Genomic DNA, 16,243 nt, shown 5'->3' with positions numbered 1-16,243 from the left:
GATCTAAAGGAAACCGAGCATTGGCATAAAAGAAATGGGGCAGCAAGCTTCATAGTGGAAGAGCCTGGGTTAGCTATCAAAAAGAACTTCCCAGCAGGCAGCTTAAGAAGACAAGGGATTTCCTTTCTGTGGCTGATGAAATTAAAGCTGCTGGTGGCTGCAGAGTATGCCAAGAGTCCTACAGCATTCATTCAACACTTAAGTATTGAGCACCAATTCTATGCCAGGCATGGGGTTAGACCCTGGTAATACAGAAAATAAATGAAACTGATCCCGACCCTCAGACAGCTCACAGAGGGATAAATGTAAACAGTCTGTAGGAGGTGAGGGTGTTGGGGATGATGGTTTAGAAAAGGATCTCCCTTCCAAACTGCCGTTGTAGCCCCATGTGAGCACAGAGCTGAGAATGTGGCTCAATGGTTAGAGCACTTGCCTAACATGCCCAAGTCCTGGGTTCAATTCCCAGCAAAAATAAAAATAAAAAACTGTCACATCCAATGTGAGCGGGGAGGACCGGCTAGGTGCAGCAATGTTGGACCACTTTCCCCAGCCAGAAAGGAATGATGACTTGTGCTCTCTTCCAAGGTTGTGCCATCCAAGAGGACTTGCTGGAAGAGGCCAGGGAGATATCCACATCCTGATCCCACACGCCAGTGCCCTTTGCAGTAGTTCTCTGACCTGCTCTCCTCCAGCTTACCTTAGTACCTTTATCCCTGCCTTACCCCAGCCCTAACCACCTGCTTGCCACCCTGCCACACAGTACAATGCCAAGGTCACCATCTTAAACTGCTGCTGCCTGCCAGAGTCCCACCTCCTCCCCCTCCCACCCACCTTCCATCTTCCCAGCCCCTCCTACCCAGATGCAATAATAACTTCCCAGCCCCAACCTGGATTCACTCCCTCCTCTTTCCCCTGACTTCAGCAGACAGGTAGGGGAGGGCCGGGTGACTACAGAGAGGAGTAGACGAGCCCAGATGGAATGGAGAGATGGAGATGAGGCTTTGGGGTTTTGATGGGGGGTTTTCGTTTGTTCACTTTTTTTTTTAACTTTGATTTTGGTACTGGGGATTGAACCAAGGATGCTTTATCATGGAGCAACATCCTCAGCCCTATTTATATTTTATTTTGAGGCAGGATCTTGCTAAATTGCTGAGGGTCTCTAAATTGCCCAGCCTGGCCTTGAACTTGAGATCCTCCTGCCTCAGCCTCCTCAATCTTTGGGATTATAGGTGTGCACCAACACTCTTGGCAGAAATGAGGTTTTGGAATAAAACCGTGTGTGTGTGTGTGTGTGTGTGTGTGTGTGTGTGTGTGTGTGTGTGTGTCCTTCCCCAGTATGCCCCCCTGTATGCTTAGCATGGAGCATGTCACAAAAAGCTAAACTCACAGACTGGGAATTGGGTGGACTCCACCACAGCAGAAGAAAGATTAAAGCTGTCTCCTCCCAGATCAATTTCCAGTACATTTCCTAAACTACTATGTGCCTGCCAGGCACTGAGGACACAAGCTTATCTGAGAATACAGGAAAGAATCAGAAAATGGTCTTTCTTAGAATCAGCAGTCTGGCTGCTGGGCACAATAGCAGTCTCAAGTGGCTGAGGCAGAAGGATCTCAAATTCTAAGCCAACCTTGTCAATTTAACAAGACCCTCAGCATCTTAGAACCTGTATCAAAGTAAAAAGCAAAAAGGACGAGGGGGCTGGGATTGTGGCTCAGTGGTAGAGCGCTCACCTGGCATGCATGATGCCCTGGGTTCAATCCTCAGCACCACATAAAAATAAAATAAAGTTATTGTGTCCACCTACAACTAAAACAAAATATTTAAGACATTAAATCCTCAGTCCAGGTGGGTGAAAAGAAAAAAAAAAAGAATCAGCTCTCTGAACATGGGTTTGATCTGACAGGACAGTGAGGTACCCAGGATAGGGGATATGTTGTTGTCACCACAGTTTCCTTTGTAACTTGAACTTGAAGGAAAGACTAAAGGCCATCTTACCCAATCCCTGCCTCCAAGCCTTTAAAACCAGGGATTTCTTACTGGGCACCGTTCTGCAATCCCAGTGGCGGCAGGAGGCTGAGGCAGGAGGATCACACGTTCAAAGCACTTAACCAGGTCCTAAGCATTCAGTGAGACCCTATCTTTAAATAAAATTTAAAAAGGGCTGAGGATGTGGCTCAATGGTTCAGCACCCCTAGATTCGATTCCAAAAGAAAATTGGGGAAAAAAAAAAAAAAGCTGGGCTTTCTCTGTTTGACAGATCTCCAGAAGAGGAGATTCTCTAATCTCCCTTGTCTCCTTATCCTAACAAGGCTAAGTTCCTTCTGATGTCTAGCCTCAATTCATATTCTTTCAGTTTAACCTGATTTCTCTTGACTGGCACTCAGTAGAAGCACATTCCTCAGGCCACCAAGAACACATATGGCTAACTCAAATGTGCAGCCTTCTGGGGACTTGGAGTCAAGAGTAAAAGAACACCAGGAGCCAGCATAAGCTGTCTGAGAGACTTAAATAACTGGCAATAAGGTGTCCAAGGAGCAGCTGTTGGCTGGGGCACTTTTCTTTTTTGGTGCAGGGGATTAAGCCGGAGGGGTGCTTAATACTGAGCCACATCCCCAGCCCTTTTTCAAAATTTTTTGGGGGTACTGGGGATTGAATTCAGGGGCACTTAACTACTAAGCCACAACCCAGTCCTATTTGTATTTTATTTAGAGACAGGGTCTCACTGAGTTGCTTAGCACCTCACTTTTGCTGAGGCTGGCTTTGAACTCATGATCCTCCTGCCTCCGTCTCCTGAGTTGCTGAGATTACAGGTGTGGGCCACTGCACCCTGCTCCTTTTTTTAAATTTTGAGACAGTGTCTTGCTAAGTTGCTTAGAGTCTCACTAAGTGGCTGAGGCTGGCTTTGAACTTGTGATCCTTCTGCCTGGGCCTCCAGAACCCCTGGGATTATAGGCAAATGCCTGGGGAAGCACTTTTCCAGGATAAGCTAAACATCAATCAGCCAGTGTCCAGAACAGCCAGGCCACCTCCTCTGCTTAAGTCACTTCCCTCATTCTCCTCCAGGTCTCTGGACCATTTAAGGAAATGGAAGAGTTACTGTTCTTTATTTGAACATAATTTTTATGCTGTAGGGCCCCTTCCCCAAACAGATAGGCAGAGATTTAGACTTACAGAAGGCACTGGCACACATACACACACACAAACTTCTTCCCTCCTCTTGGCCTCAGGTGGCCTAAGCGATGGCAACTTCTAGAAAGGAAGAGAGGATGAAGAGCTGGCTTGCAGGATGATGATGAATCATAACAGGGGGCTCCCTGGCTTTGCAGCAGCATCACGGAGAACTGACAGCTGGCAATTCTTCCTGGGGTGGGTGCAGACCTGAATGAAAAGCAATACAAAGCTTTAGAGGCTCCTTGGGCATGGCCATCTCTTACCTGACCTTTGAAAAGACCCCGCTTTGGCCCTCCCAGTATTGTGACCCTCCACACAGGGACAGGGCAAAGAGCCTACACAGAATTCAGGTCCCTGCTAAACTACATACTTCTAAACTGCTACCAGGTACCAGGAACCCTTGAATTCCTTGCACAGATCCTGCTTCTAGCCCTTGGGGTCTCTCACCCTGGTCCTTCCTCTTAGAAGCACTTTGACACACAGGTGCACATTTATGACAAAGGAATGACAAGGGCAGTTGTGGCAGAAGGAAGGACACAGGCTGGACAGGTCAATTGGAAGTCTTTATTGCGTGTGCTGGCGACTGGGGAGCATTCTCCCTGAGGCTACCATGGCTTGACAAAGAGTCTAAGATTCTAAACTCTTTCCCTCACCATGGAGGTGTACTTGCCACAGGGTAGCTTATTTAACGGTTTCTAGCTTGCTCTGGAATTCATACAGATCTATGGTGCGTGGGCTTCCGACTGTCCTCCTACCCCTGCCCACTGACTTTCTTAGGGTGACCCCTTCAGGTCTGAGGACACCTGCTCCAAAGTCAGCTGCTGGAGGGGACCTCATATTGCCTAGAGCTGAAACAGAGGAAGAAGGCTGGGTGGCTTCTGCCTTTTTTGCTGCCATTTGTCCAAGGGAGGAGTCTTGAGGTCAGAGACTGCCCACAGCCGGTCCTGTGGGCTATGCCCAGCCATGGAGGCTGTTAATTACAGGGGTAGCTCCAGCAACACCTCTCCGGCAAGGCGTGTGGGCGGGGATGGAATGCCAAAAGGAAAACAGGGAGACAAGAAAACAGAGATAGGACAGGCCAGAAATAGTACAGAACAGGGCTAGATACCAGTGGTGAGGGAGGACGAGGTGAGAGGGATCAGGACCTTTCCAGAGAATGTCTGTCCCCAGGGTGGCCCCTTACCCGCCCCCAGCCCCCAGCCCCCCTCCCCAGGGTGCAATTCCAGGACTTAAGGGGCCCAAGAGGATGGACTTCTGACTAGGTTCTGAGCTGGGCCTCACTGGCTCTCTGAGCCCCTCCCACAACTGAGTGATTTGACCGGGGAGGGAGGGGCAAGCAAGACCTTGCCACCTGAGTCACCGTGCTTCCTGCTCCTGGCCTGGGCGACTCCACACACAGGCTGACACAGCTGGGGCCCCACCCGCCCTGCCAGCCTACCTGCCCCTCCCTCCCTCCCTGCACAAGCCGGGAGTGCTACTTGCCCTGACAAGGCGCCCTTCCCACGGAGAGGAGAGGCCGCCCCTCCCGGGCGCATGCGTGCGCCCGCACACTGCCGCAGTTTCTCTCCCACCTGTGGAGAGAGTTGGTGAGCAGAGGAGAAAGGAGTGTTCTGAGGGGAGCCCCCTTTGCCTTGCACAAACGAGGAAACTGAGGCTGGAGGCAAGAAGGGGCTTCTCGAAGGCCACAGGAGCAAATTCCTGGCAGGGCTGGGACTTGGCCCACTAGCACCGGCCTCTATTTGGGCATCTTTCCACCCTAGTGAAGGTGGGGCTCAGTGGGAGAGGAGATGAGAGCTCATTCTTCTCCAGGCTTGATTTCCTCAACTAAGGACACGAGGACGTTAGCATCACAGAGCCAGGACAGAACTAGGGGTGGGTGGCTCTGGGTGGGCCAACCTACCCTCCTCAGGATCCAAAGCTGTATCTTAGGCCACGACCAGTGGCACCACCCAGAGTCACAGCAATCAATTGTGCAAAAAGACCCTTCCCCACCCCACCCTCTCAGCCACTGGACTCCACCTGAGTGGGAACTGGGGCAGGACTTGCCCTGCCCCCCATCCACAGTCCCCAGGGAACTGGAGAGTTGAAAGCCTTAAATATTTCATCAGCACTTCAACCTCCAGTTGAAGCAGCAGCCAACTTACAGCTCATGGGTAATTTATGGCACCAACAGAGAACCTGGAAGTGGTGGGTGGAGGGGCAGCAAGAGTGGGGGATGAGGAGGACCAGACCAGGCTGTTGATAAGGGTGTTAGAAGCCAGCTGGACCCCAGTATGTGTGAGGTCAGGGAACAGGGCTCAAGACCAGTGACATTTCCATTTTTGAAGACGCTGATGTATTAAAAATAAACAAACAAACAAAATAGGGTTATCAAAATAACTGTGCCAAAGGTTAAAATCATGTGACCACATGACAAGCAGTTTCTCACTTCAGTCCTGCCCCTGTCTCTTGACTGAGTGAATAATCTCATTCAACGATAACAAAAAAAAAATTCATGGGAGGTCATCTAGGACTGTGGGACTCATAAGTGACCACTGCTCCCCACACCCACCAGGACCAGGTAGAAAGGCCAGATTTCCCACTTAGACTGAATGAACCTGCCCCTTCCAGCCTCTTCCTCCAGGAAGACCAGGAGGGTTTAGCCAAGTGGCTGAGGGCACAGGAAATCAGGTTTAGACAGTTCTTATTTCACCCCTGGAATAGAACATTGTACTTTTCTTCTGAAAGGATAATGGAAAAGGTGACCCAAAATGGAAAATGTCAAGCTCTCTCCACCTGGGCCTCTTCTTTGCTTAAGACTATCCTAGGACTGGGGTTGTGGCTGAGTGGTAGAGCACTTGCCCAGATTGTGTGAGGCCCTGGGTTCGATCCTCAGCACCACATATAAATAAATGAGTAAAATAAAGGTCCATCAACAACAACAACAACAAAATTTTAAAAAGACTATCCTGGTGAGTTCTTCCAGAGTTTGTATGTGGGGGTAGGGTAAGCAAGTGTCCTCCCCCTTACCTCAGTTTCCCCACCTGAGTCATGGGCAAGAGAGGTGCTCCCATCCCAAGGGCTGTTTGAGGGGACAGAAGAGATGCTATCCAGGTACCCTGGCGCCAGCTGGGGCCCAGGCAGATGGTGATTATGGGGTGATGTATCCATAGGTTAGGCCTAAGATTCAGGCCAGGGCCAGCTCCAGTGGGCTGACCAAGTTCCCTGCACACTTCCATGTAATCCCAAGTCATCTTGGAACTTGATTATGAAGGGGGTCAGACAGGGCTTAACCAGCCTACCTTAGAAGGAACCCCAGGCAGACTCTGGACCTCAGTTTCCCCATCCATTAAATTGGGGCCGTCTGCCAAGGGTTATCCTTAAAGAGAGGCCTGGAGGAAGGCCCTAGAGTGGGAAAACTGTGTGTGTGTGGGGGGGGGGGGGGTTGGGTCCTGTGGTTGTGAGGACCCAAGTCAAGTTAAGCTATTGGCCCCAGAGCCAACTGGACACAGCCTCTGACAAAAGGGTCCCCTCATTGCCCACAGGGAAAACCCTGTTCTTCCAGAGACAGGGATTAAGATTTGAAATCTATGAAGGGAATTTCTTCCATTGGAATTTACTGGAATTTTCAGAACGCCAATGGAACTGCCCCCCTCCCAACCACCCCGAGGATTCAGGAAGTTCCTGTCCTTAGTGATCCCAGCAAATCTGTCCCCAGGTCCCCTAACATCTGGCCTAAATCCCATAGAGCTGACCAGAAGGGGTGGAACAGGAGCTCCCCTCCAGCCTCCCCCCCTCCTTCTCTCCCTCCGCTTCTCTTCCTCCCTCCCTCCTTCTTTCCCCTTCCTCTCCCTTTTTAAACTCCTCACCTCCCTCAGTGAGCTGCACACGGGAGAGGCTTAGGTCCCCCACCTGCAGTCCTCCCCTTCTCCTCCTGGTCACAGCAGACAGCCAAAGGGGAGGAGAGACCAATACTAGAGAGCTCGGCCTTCTCTCCCTCCCCTCCCTTCTCCAAACAGCATTGATTTAGGGAGAAAAGGCCCAGACCCAGCTCAGCTGCCAACCACCTTGAGGGACTTTGACAAGTTGCTTCTCGTTCCTCCCCTGAAACAGAGGGGAACTGACATCTGTGATACAAGAGTTTTGAGGCCTGGCACACAGTAGGTACTCAATATGTTGCAGTAGCTGTGCCTTCCTTAGGATGGGGTCTTTCTGGGTCAGGGACACCTCTGGGGCATCTGAGTTGGGCCCTGTTGTGTGAGGTCAGCATCCCAGCACCCTTTGGCCGCCCTGACCCCCTACCTATTATGGATTCTAGGACCGCAGACATCCTGGGTGGGGTGTGAGCGGGGAGGGTGAGAAGGGAGACAGACGTGGAGGAGGCCAGGGCGTCTGGACTGGGTGGGGTTGGGAGGACGGGCTGGAGGGCCCACGCTGACACTGGCTGGCTCTGTCTCACCGGTTTGGGAAGCCGGCTGGCTGGGGGTGATGGAGAAACGCTGGCATCAGGGAGAGGCGGGAGGGGCCGGTGGCTGCCTGGGAAAGGGCAGCTGAGCAAGGCACACTGGACTGGCTGAAGGCCTGGCTGAGGGTGCCTAGGAAGGGATCAGCCTTCTGCTCTCAGGGGATATGCCCTAGCGCTCATCTACGCACACACTGCCTTACCACCACACACTCAGAGACACTCTCAGATGCACCCTGGGACGTGCCGATCAGCACAAACTGCTGTCCCCCAGGCTCTGGAGCCCTTTCCTGGCTCTATTTTCCCATCTCACGTACCTAACATCACTATCTCTATATGACACTGTTCACTGCCTATCTTTCCACTGGAACATAATTCTGACCAGACAGGCTGTGTGGCCTGCTTTGTCCGGAGTTGTTTGCCCAGTACCTGCAGTCCCTACATAGTAAGTGCTCAATAAATAGGTATTAAATAAATGAAGCCCTCTAAACACACACACACACACACACACACTCATGGACACATGCACTCAAATATCCCTTTGCAGAGACGTACTCAGTCACCCACAGGATTGCCAGGGACATCCTCAGCTCTATGCACACAGACACACGCTCAAGCCAGACCTGCACATCCCCACGTGCACAGACGCAGAGGCCTTCACACTCTGGCTACAGGCACTTTCAGACCCACACCCAGCCATTCAGATTCCAAAGCTCCTGCTCACAGCAGCACACAGCTGCACAGACACGCTCAAACACATTGCAGAGCTGGCTCCCTGCTCACTTTGGTGCCAGCCCTGGAGGGCAGTCCCTCCCAGAAGCAGGGGCGGGTCCTCACTGGACGCTGACAACACAGCAGCTTGGAAGGGGTGGGGTGGGCAGGGCCACCCTGGCACCTGGGAGTTGTCAGGAAACGCTCCCACTGCAGACCCACCTATAGCAGGGAGAAGAGAGAAAAAGGGAGGAGGGAGGTGACCAAGTCCTTTGCCGGGACCCAACCCTTGCTCCAGAGAGTCTCTGGCTTTCTCACCCTCAAGTGGACCAAGGCCTAGGGGAGGGGTTTGGGGTGAGACAGAGAGTCTTTTTGGGCAGAGGCAGGCAGGACCCAGGCCAGGTCACCTGGCCCATCTGAGGGGAGCAAGAACTCAGCTATCTGTGGTAGCAAAAACTCAACCTCCCAGAGCTGCCTCCACCCTCTAGCAAAAGCCTTCTGTCACCCCATCTCCTGAGAGCCTAGCAATGTGGGGGAGCGGGTCAGAATTGTCACCTTGCTGGCCTTGGCCTTGACCTTGACCCTTTGTCCTTTGTGGAGGGTTCCCTGCTATCCTGCTGTGGAATGGTGATGGGGAGGGAAGTGAGAGTGCTAATGGGTACCCCGCACCTCTGGACTCTTGCCCCATGGAGCCAGTACACAGGGCTGTGGTCATCAAGCCATATTCCTAGGGCTCCTCTGGGACCTGAGCTGGGGCCTCTACTGCCTGGGGAATGACCAGAGGGAAGGGAAGGGCATGCTGGCTCTGGCTCTAGGGGACCTCTGTAGTAAAAACTGGAGGTGAATGTTCTTGGGACCCCTCCCCACATTGTCCTATGCCCAGGGACAACCTTCCTGAGGCTTCAGGGAAGCCTGTGTCCTCACGCCCCCTGGTGGCAGATCTAAGATCATGCGCTGCTAAGTCACTCACATAGAGCCAGGGCAGGGGACCAGTCAGGGCCACACTGTACCCGGCATCATACAGATAAGTGGAGATGGGAGCACATGAAAGAGAGCTCACGACTTAGCCCCAGAGAGACTGGACGCCAGGCACTGCGACTCATTCAACAAGAAAACATTTATTAAGCACCAGGTGTCAGGGCGCCACAACTCTCAGGACTCCTGGTCCAGTGTTCTTCACAACCCCACTGTCCCCCTGCACCTCAGGTTGAGACTCAGCAGCTGGCACTTCTCCAGGAGACTGTCCAGGCTGGGGGAGCAGTGGGGAGGAAGAGGACCTCTGCCAACCTGCAGCACCGAAACCATCTGTGGCCCAGAGACGGAAGAGGCCGGATGGGGTCTGGGGAGCGTCGCTCACAGGTGGGGCAGGATGGGGGCTCAAGCAGCTGTGTCCGTTTTAATGTTTAATAAATAGTTCTTGCTGCTGTTCAGGCTCCCCAAACTCCCGATGGGTGTGGGGTGATGCCCGTTTCATGCCAGTTCAGGCTCCGGCTCTGAGAAGGAAAACGTTGGGCTTAGCCCTGCCCACCTCCAGCAGGTGCCAGGTGCCATCCTGGCAGGAGGTGAGGCAGGCAGGACTGAGCCTCCCCAGGAATAGGGAGGGGAGGAGCCTCTCCAGTTCCAGGACTGGGGTTGCTAATAGGCTGGAAGCCCCTAGAGGGGGTGTCCTGGTACCCACACATACTCCATTGGCTCCCATAATGCAGGGGGTGAGTTAATGTGCCCCCACCTCCACCCCAGGCTGCATCTCCACCCTCTCTACCAGGACCCAGCACTGACCAGCCTCAGCCTCATCACCCTTGGCATCTGGCTCCTGCCACCAGTCAGCATAGAGACCTTCCTCGTAGTCACCTTCCCCCTCAAACTCAGCATCGGATGGGGGTTCCTTGGGTTCTGGGGTCACTTCGGTCTCCTCCAGTTCCATCTAGAGAAGCCCAGGGTTCAGGGAGGAACTGGGTCACAGCAGGCCCAAACCCAGATGAGCTTCCTGTCCCCAGCAACCTCCCTCCCCAGTGTCAAGAGCTAACGTAAGAAGGATGTGAGGGTCCATCCACGTGGGTCCTATTCCCAGTCCGCCCTTCCCTGAACTCATGAAGGGGACTCCACCCGCAGAGACTGGGTATCTGTCACCATTGCCCTCCCCTCAGTCCCTTCTTTAAGCAGAGCCACCCTGGTGAGCACACTGCTGTTGTCCTGCCAGGAACACTTCTGCTCTCCTGGCCTGGGTAGCTGCTCCAAAGCCAGACGTCAGCCTCGGGGTGAAGCCCTGGCTGATGATCTTGACTGATGGCCCTGGCTGGACGGGGAGCCACCTCGGGTGCCCCGTGCAGACCTCTCCAGCAGCAGTTTGTGCTCCCCCGTGATCTCATAGAGAAGGGACTGCCTTTCATCAACTTACCCCAGCCTCAAGCCTGGTGTCTGGCAAAGAGCAGGTCACAAGTGATCCAAATGTCTACCATTCATGAGCACCTACTATGTGCAGGCTCTATATTAAGAGTTTTACATACTACTTGATCTCGTTTAATTCCACAACAAAATGTTAAGGGTAATATTCTCCCCATTCAATGGGGGGATGAAGAAACAAGTATGAGAGCTACCTAAGAACTGCCCAGAGGCCAGCCAACCAGTAAGCAGCGGAACCAGGTCTGACCAGCACCTAAGCCCGTGCTGACAGTGTAGACCATGCCCAACCCACTGCAGGTGCGGACACAAAGGAGGGATGAGTGAACAAGCACCAGAGCAAGACCTTGGAGAAGGTCAGGCTGCCAGACTGTCATTCTGAATTAGCGTAATGCACTGTGGCTCCTCCTTCCTGGCATCCGGCATTCACTGGGTCATTTAGACTCAGGAGCTGAGCACCAGCCCTGGGCCTGGCACAGTGGCAGAATCAGGAATAATAATCTGGTCCCCTGTCCTAAAGGAGCACAATCCTGGAGACTGCCTGGAGAAGGAGGCCAGGAAGGAGATGGACTAGTTGTGTAAATAACTCCAAGTCCAGGGGCTGGGGTTGTGGCCCAGTGGTAGAGCGCTTGCCTAGCATGTGTGAGGCACTGGGTTTGATTCTCAGCACTGCATACAAATAAATAAAGGTTCATCAACAACTAATAAAAATATTTTGTGTATGTGTGGTGCTGGGGATCAAACCCAGCCTTGTGCATGCAAGGCAAGCACTCTACCAACTGAGCTATATCCCCAGCCCCATAAAAAAAATAAAAATAAAAATAAAAAATAATAATAATAATAGTAATGCCAAGTCTAGACTGTGTGGCTGGGGAGGGTCAAAGTAGGTAGTGCAAGCCCAGAAGAGAGCCAGGACATGAAGCAAGGGCTTCCAGGCCTGGGACAGGTATAGAAGGGACAATGGGAACATGGAGGGGGCAGAAAAAAAAGAGTACAGATAAGGGACAGGCTAACTTCTCCTGCTTCATGACAGCTGCGGCTGAGCTCTGTCACATATGGTGGCCCCAGGAAAAGGCCCCAGGGCGTCCCTGAGGGAATCCAGCCTGGAGGAGAGGGGCCCCTCACCTCGTCATCTGACTGCAGGTACATGTGTGTGAACTCCAGCAGCTCCCGCAGCTCGGCAGTCTGGTTGTGGTAGAGGGTGGCCTCCTGGAAGGAGGAAGGGGCAGAGGGTGAGTGGGATAGCAGGGAGACAGGGCTTCCAGGATCTGGGCCCCCTGGCGCTTTTCTAGCTCAAGGATCTGGGAACACGTGCTGATCAAATAATTGTAGCTATTTGCTGAGTTAAGGATTCTGAAGGCTTGCAGAGGCAGCCTGCCTAAAGCCACTAGCAGTGTCTGCCACTGACAAGGAAAGCAGGCGTGCCACCACATGCTTCATGTGTGCCAGCCTTGCCCTAGATTCCCAGGGTTTCCTCAGTTGGCTCAGCCTAGGGGGTTCCTGAGGAGGAAGAAGGGATGCCAGCAGCAAGGGCGATGAAGGCGGGAGGAAGCAGGCAGCTATGGTCCTGTGATTTCATCCCCCCAACACCCTGGACACTGTGCTACCAAGGTAGATGGTACCACCTCCAGTTTGCAAGGGAGGCAGCAGATTCCGAAAGGGTCAGAGATGTTCCCAGGACCACCCAGCTGTAGGGCTGGGCTTTGAACCCCAGGCTTTAACTGTGGTCCATATTTATTCTTTCCCCTCCCTATCCTAAGCCTTCCAAGGAAGCCAGAGGTCTTTTCCATCAAACTGCAAAACCTCATGTGCTGCGGGTACTTCCGGAAAGCAGTGCCCACCTCCCGGGGCTGGAAGTCCTCCTCTTCCAGGCCCCAGCGTGCCCGGTGGAAGCGGTAGTACACCAGGTTCTGCTGCATGACGCTGTCCTTGGGGTCAAAGAGCATGTAGCTGGCAGCGCTGCGGGCAGCCTGGCGCACGTCATTCACTGCAGGCAGGACAGGGTGAGGAGTGGCCCTGGAGCTTCGCTTGAGGGACGGCCCACCTAGCCCACCCAACACCCCCTCCCAATTCAGTCCAGTGCCCCTGCTCCTCAGCTGCCTCCCAGAATGCCTCTTGGTCTCCCCACCCCACCCAATACTAATGCAAACTAGCATGTATTGGGCGCTTCCTGGTGCCAGGCCCCATGTGACTCATTTAAGCCTCGTTCCCATTTTACACACAAGAAATGTGAGGCACAGAGAGGCGAGATAAGGTCCCCAAACTGGAGAATGATGGCACTGGGAAACCACAGGCCCTAACCTTTCTGCTATCTGCCCACAGGAAGAGTCTCCCGACACCTTGGTCCTGAGCCCCTCTGTTCTGCCCTGCCTTTGAGGCTTGGCATTTCCATGTTGCAGGAACCCCAGGGTTGTCCCTATTGCCCCAGCTGATAGCAGGATTGCTCTCAAGTGATAAGAGTTGCAAGTCCTTGTCCTGCCTTTTTTTTTTTTTTTTTTTTTTTTGGTCCTGCTTTTTATTAGTTATGGAACTAATAGCCCTGTGCCCTCTGTGAGCCCCCATTTCTTCATCTGAAAAATGGGTTCAGTAATGCCAGCTGCATGGGATTAGTGAAAGGGTCAAGTGCAATTAGGGTTTTACCAGCTGGCCAGTGCTTAGTATTGGCTGACTACCTAGTCAAGACCCCAGGGGCCCTCTAATTCTACCCCATGGCTGCCTTCTCGAAGCTTCTCACCCACCCTAGACCCCCAGGGTTCACTCCCCAAATCCCACCACCCCCAGCCTTTCCTCCCCATCACCCAGGTTTTCAATCTGCAGGGTAGCTCCCCATGACTCCAGGAAGCCCCTCAATGCTGTTTACACCCTTTCCTCCCCTGCCAGCCCACCCAGCAGGCTCACATTTGTAGTAGGCAAACTGCAGGTAGTGATACATGGTGGCCACGAACTTTTCCACGAAGTAGCCACCCACGTTGGGGGTCAAATTGGTCTCACAGTCCACCTTGCACTGCAGGGACTCTGCAAAGAGATCTGGGGGTGGAGGCAGCAGTGAGGAGCTAGGGTAAGCAACTGCATCCCACTGCGGGGGAAGACTTCAGAACCTAGCTCCACCTCCTGAGCCCGTTTCCCTCTCCAGAGCTGCCCTGTTGCTGCAAGGGCATGAGATAATGAATTGGTGAACATGCCTGGCGTACAGAATGAGTCCAGGCTGGGTACTACTTACTACCCTTACCCCAAATCCCACCCCAAGCTTGGAGAATGGCTGGTGAGGTTTGGACAGGACCGAAGCCCATACAGAGATGCTAAGAACAGTCCTATCCTCCCCTGTTTGAGGGACCTCAGAATTAGGGATCCACTGATGAGGTGTGATTTCTCACCCCAATTTCCTTCTGCACACACCTGCTGGGTATCTGCTGGGCATCTTCCAGCCTGCATTGCCCTCTATCTGGAAGGCCTGCGAACCCAACATTTCCAGACCCTTCTGAGATGTCACTGCCTCTCTGCATCCATGCCCAGCACATTGGACATTCCTGACTAAGCCCTCTGTACCCAGCCCTCTGCATCTCAGCAGATTGAAAGCTTCTGAGAGCTAAGGAAATGTCTTATTCCTGTTCAGCTTATGAACCTTTTCTTTCTTTTTACCCCACCTCTGGTGGGGTGCTTAATTACTGAGCTACATTCCCAGCCCTTTTTATTTTTTATTTTGAGACAGGGTCATTCTAAATGACCTATTAACTTCACCAAATTGCTGAGGCTGGTTTCAAACTTGCAATCTTCCTGCCTCACCCTCCTAGCAATGGCATTACAAGTGTGTGGTCATCACATCCAGCTACCCTGAGCACTTTAGTAGCTGCTCCATTAATGTGTACTAATGAGCATTTGTGTTAAAAGACCTTAGGCGTTCTGGAAAGCAGGTCACGTGGTGCAAGGGATGCCTACAGCCGTCTGGGTGGGAGATACCTGCTATGGCTGGGTAGAAGTCCTTGAAGTCCACCTGCTCCTGGGCTCCCTCACAGCCAGCCAGACACCTGGCAAAAACGGCCAGGTATTCGGCCAAGGCCCGCTCCATGTCCTCGGCGCTGCTGCGGAAGTCCCCACTGTTGTAGAGCTTCACAGCCCGGAGGAACACCGCCTGCGGGGAGCATGGCAGGGTAGTCAGGGGAACCCAACATCTGCCTTCCTCTCTCTACACGTTCTACCAGCGGTGCACGGGTGCAGCAGACAGCGTCAGGGTCACCCCTCCCGCTCCCCCTCCACCCCACCTCGTAGGGCTGGGCCTCTAGGTCCGTAAGGGACTCATCGGCGACGTCCAGCATCCCCCGGTAATAGCTGAGATACTTGGCGGTCAGCTCGTGCTTCGGGTTCCTCTGGAGGAAGGTGTAGGCTGCGGCGACCGCCTTCTCCAGCCGGTTAGCCTGGTGAGGGTGTGGAGAACAGTGGGTCAGTGGGGCCCGAGCCGGCCGCCCTGGGCGTACAGCGGGGCCGCTGCGCCCTGGGAGAGCCCAGGCTCCTGCGGGCAGCCGGGACCGCCCGGTGGACGCCCACCTTGAAGAGCGCATAATGCAGGTACTGGTAGGGCAGACGGCTCTGGAAGTCGCGCAGCAGCTGGCGTGGAGGGTAGGGCACCTGGAAGGCAGGCAGCGTCCGCTTGCAGCGCCGCAGACAGGCGGCACGTTCCAGGACGTGGCCGAAGAGCCGCAGCTCGCGCGCCCAGTCCTCGCCGCCGCCGTCGGGGCCGGGCGCGGGCGGGTGCTGCGAGGCGGCGGGCGACGCCGGGCCGCTGCAGTTGGCGTGGCAGAAGGCCTCGCTGTCGCGCAGCAGCCGGTGCAGCCGCAGCGCCGCCTCCAGGTAGCGCGCGCTCTCGCGCCAGCTCTCGCCCTCGTACTGCTCCAGAGCGTGGCTGTAGGCCGCGGCCAGCGGCATCAGATCCTCAGGCGGGAAGCCCCGGAAGCTGTACTTCTCGTACTGCGCCCCGGCGCTGCCCAGCAGCAGCCACAGCAGTCCCCACGCCGCCCGAGCCATGCCCCCGCCGCGCCCCGGGCTCCCCGAGCAGAGAGCGCCTGGCCCCGCGGGCAGCTGATGGGCCAGGGCCCCGCGGCGTGCCTGCTGGGTCTTAGCGCCCAGCATCCAGAGGAGGAAGGCGGGGGGGGGGGGGGGGGGGGTCGTGTCCCCCCTTTTTTCGGAGGGTCCAATCGTGTCCTGAGTCTGCTATGTTGGCCCGATCTCCTGCCCTTGGGGTCTTCCCTTGGCAGACGGTGTGCTAATGGGTGGCGCTACGCTTTGCACCAGAGAGGGGCGCCCAGAAAGCCCTCCTCCTCCCACACACAACGCCCCCACCTTAAGATGTAGAAGCGGAGGGAAGTGCCACCTCTCTGTACTCTGCCCAGACTCAGAGTGAAGCCCAGGAACCTGGTCTTCCCTCCTAGGACCCTTTCTGCACCCTCCAAGTGTCCTCACCCCCTCCCGCGTCGGGAGTCACACCCTGGGTTTATCCTTCACACCTTCCACGGCTACCCCCACCT

General features: G+C 54.3%; 1 protein-coding gene and 1 long non-coding RNA gene across 2 annotated transcripts; both read right to left on the bottom strand.

The window, feature by feature from the left end:
- Positions 1 to 3,093: 3,093 nt before the first annotated feature.
- Positions 3,094 to 6,046, bottom strand: LOC306655937. Its single transcript, XR_013762361.1, has 3 exons — positions 5,192 to 6,046; positions 4,651 to 4,743; positions 3,094 to 3,379 (listed from the first exon to the last, which is right to left on the bottom strand). It is a non-coding gene; the product is annotated as an uncharacterized lncRNA (long non-coding RNA).
- A 3,375-nt stretch (positions 6,047 to 9,421) lies between these two features.
- On the bottom strand, positions 9,422 to 15,762 carry P3H4 (prolyl 3-hydroxylase family member 4 (inactive)). The gene is made up of 8 exons (XM_079133364.1): positions 15,267 to 15,762; positions 14,984 to 15,136; positions 14,682 to 14,853; positions 13,623 to 13,751; positions 12,566 to 12,711; positions 11,850 to 11,933; positions 10,104 to 10,248; positions 9,422 to 9,817 (listed from the first exon to the last, which is right to left on the bottom strand). Exons 1-8 carry the CDS (start codon positions 15,741 to 15,743, stop codon positions 9,795 to 9,797), a joined length of 1,329 nt encoding a protein of 442 aa, XP_078989490.1. The 5' UTR covers positions 15,744 to 15,762; the 3' UTR covers positions 9,422 to 9,794.
- Between the last annotated feature and the right edge of the window lie 481 nt (positions 15,763 to 16,243).

This window comes from Sciurus vulgaris, assembly GCF_902686455.1.
Source record: "Sciurus vulgaris genome assembly, chromosome: 3".
NCBI lineage: Eukaryota > Metazoa > Chordata > Mammalia > Rodentia > Sciuridae > Sciurus > Sciurus vulgaris.
Note: the sequence above shows the minus strand (reverse complement) of the source record. Positions and strands in the feature narration are given on the sequence as shown.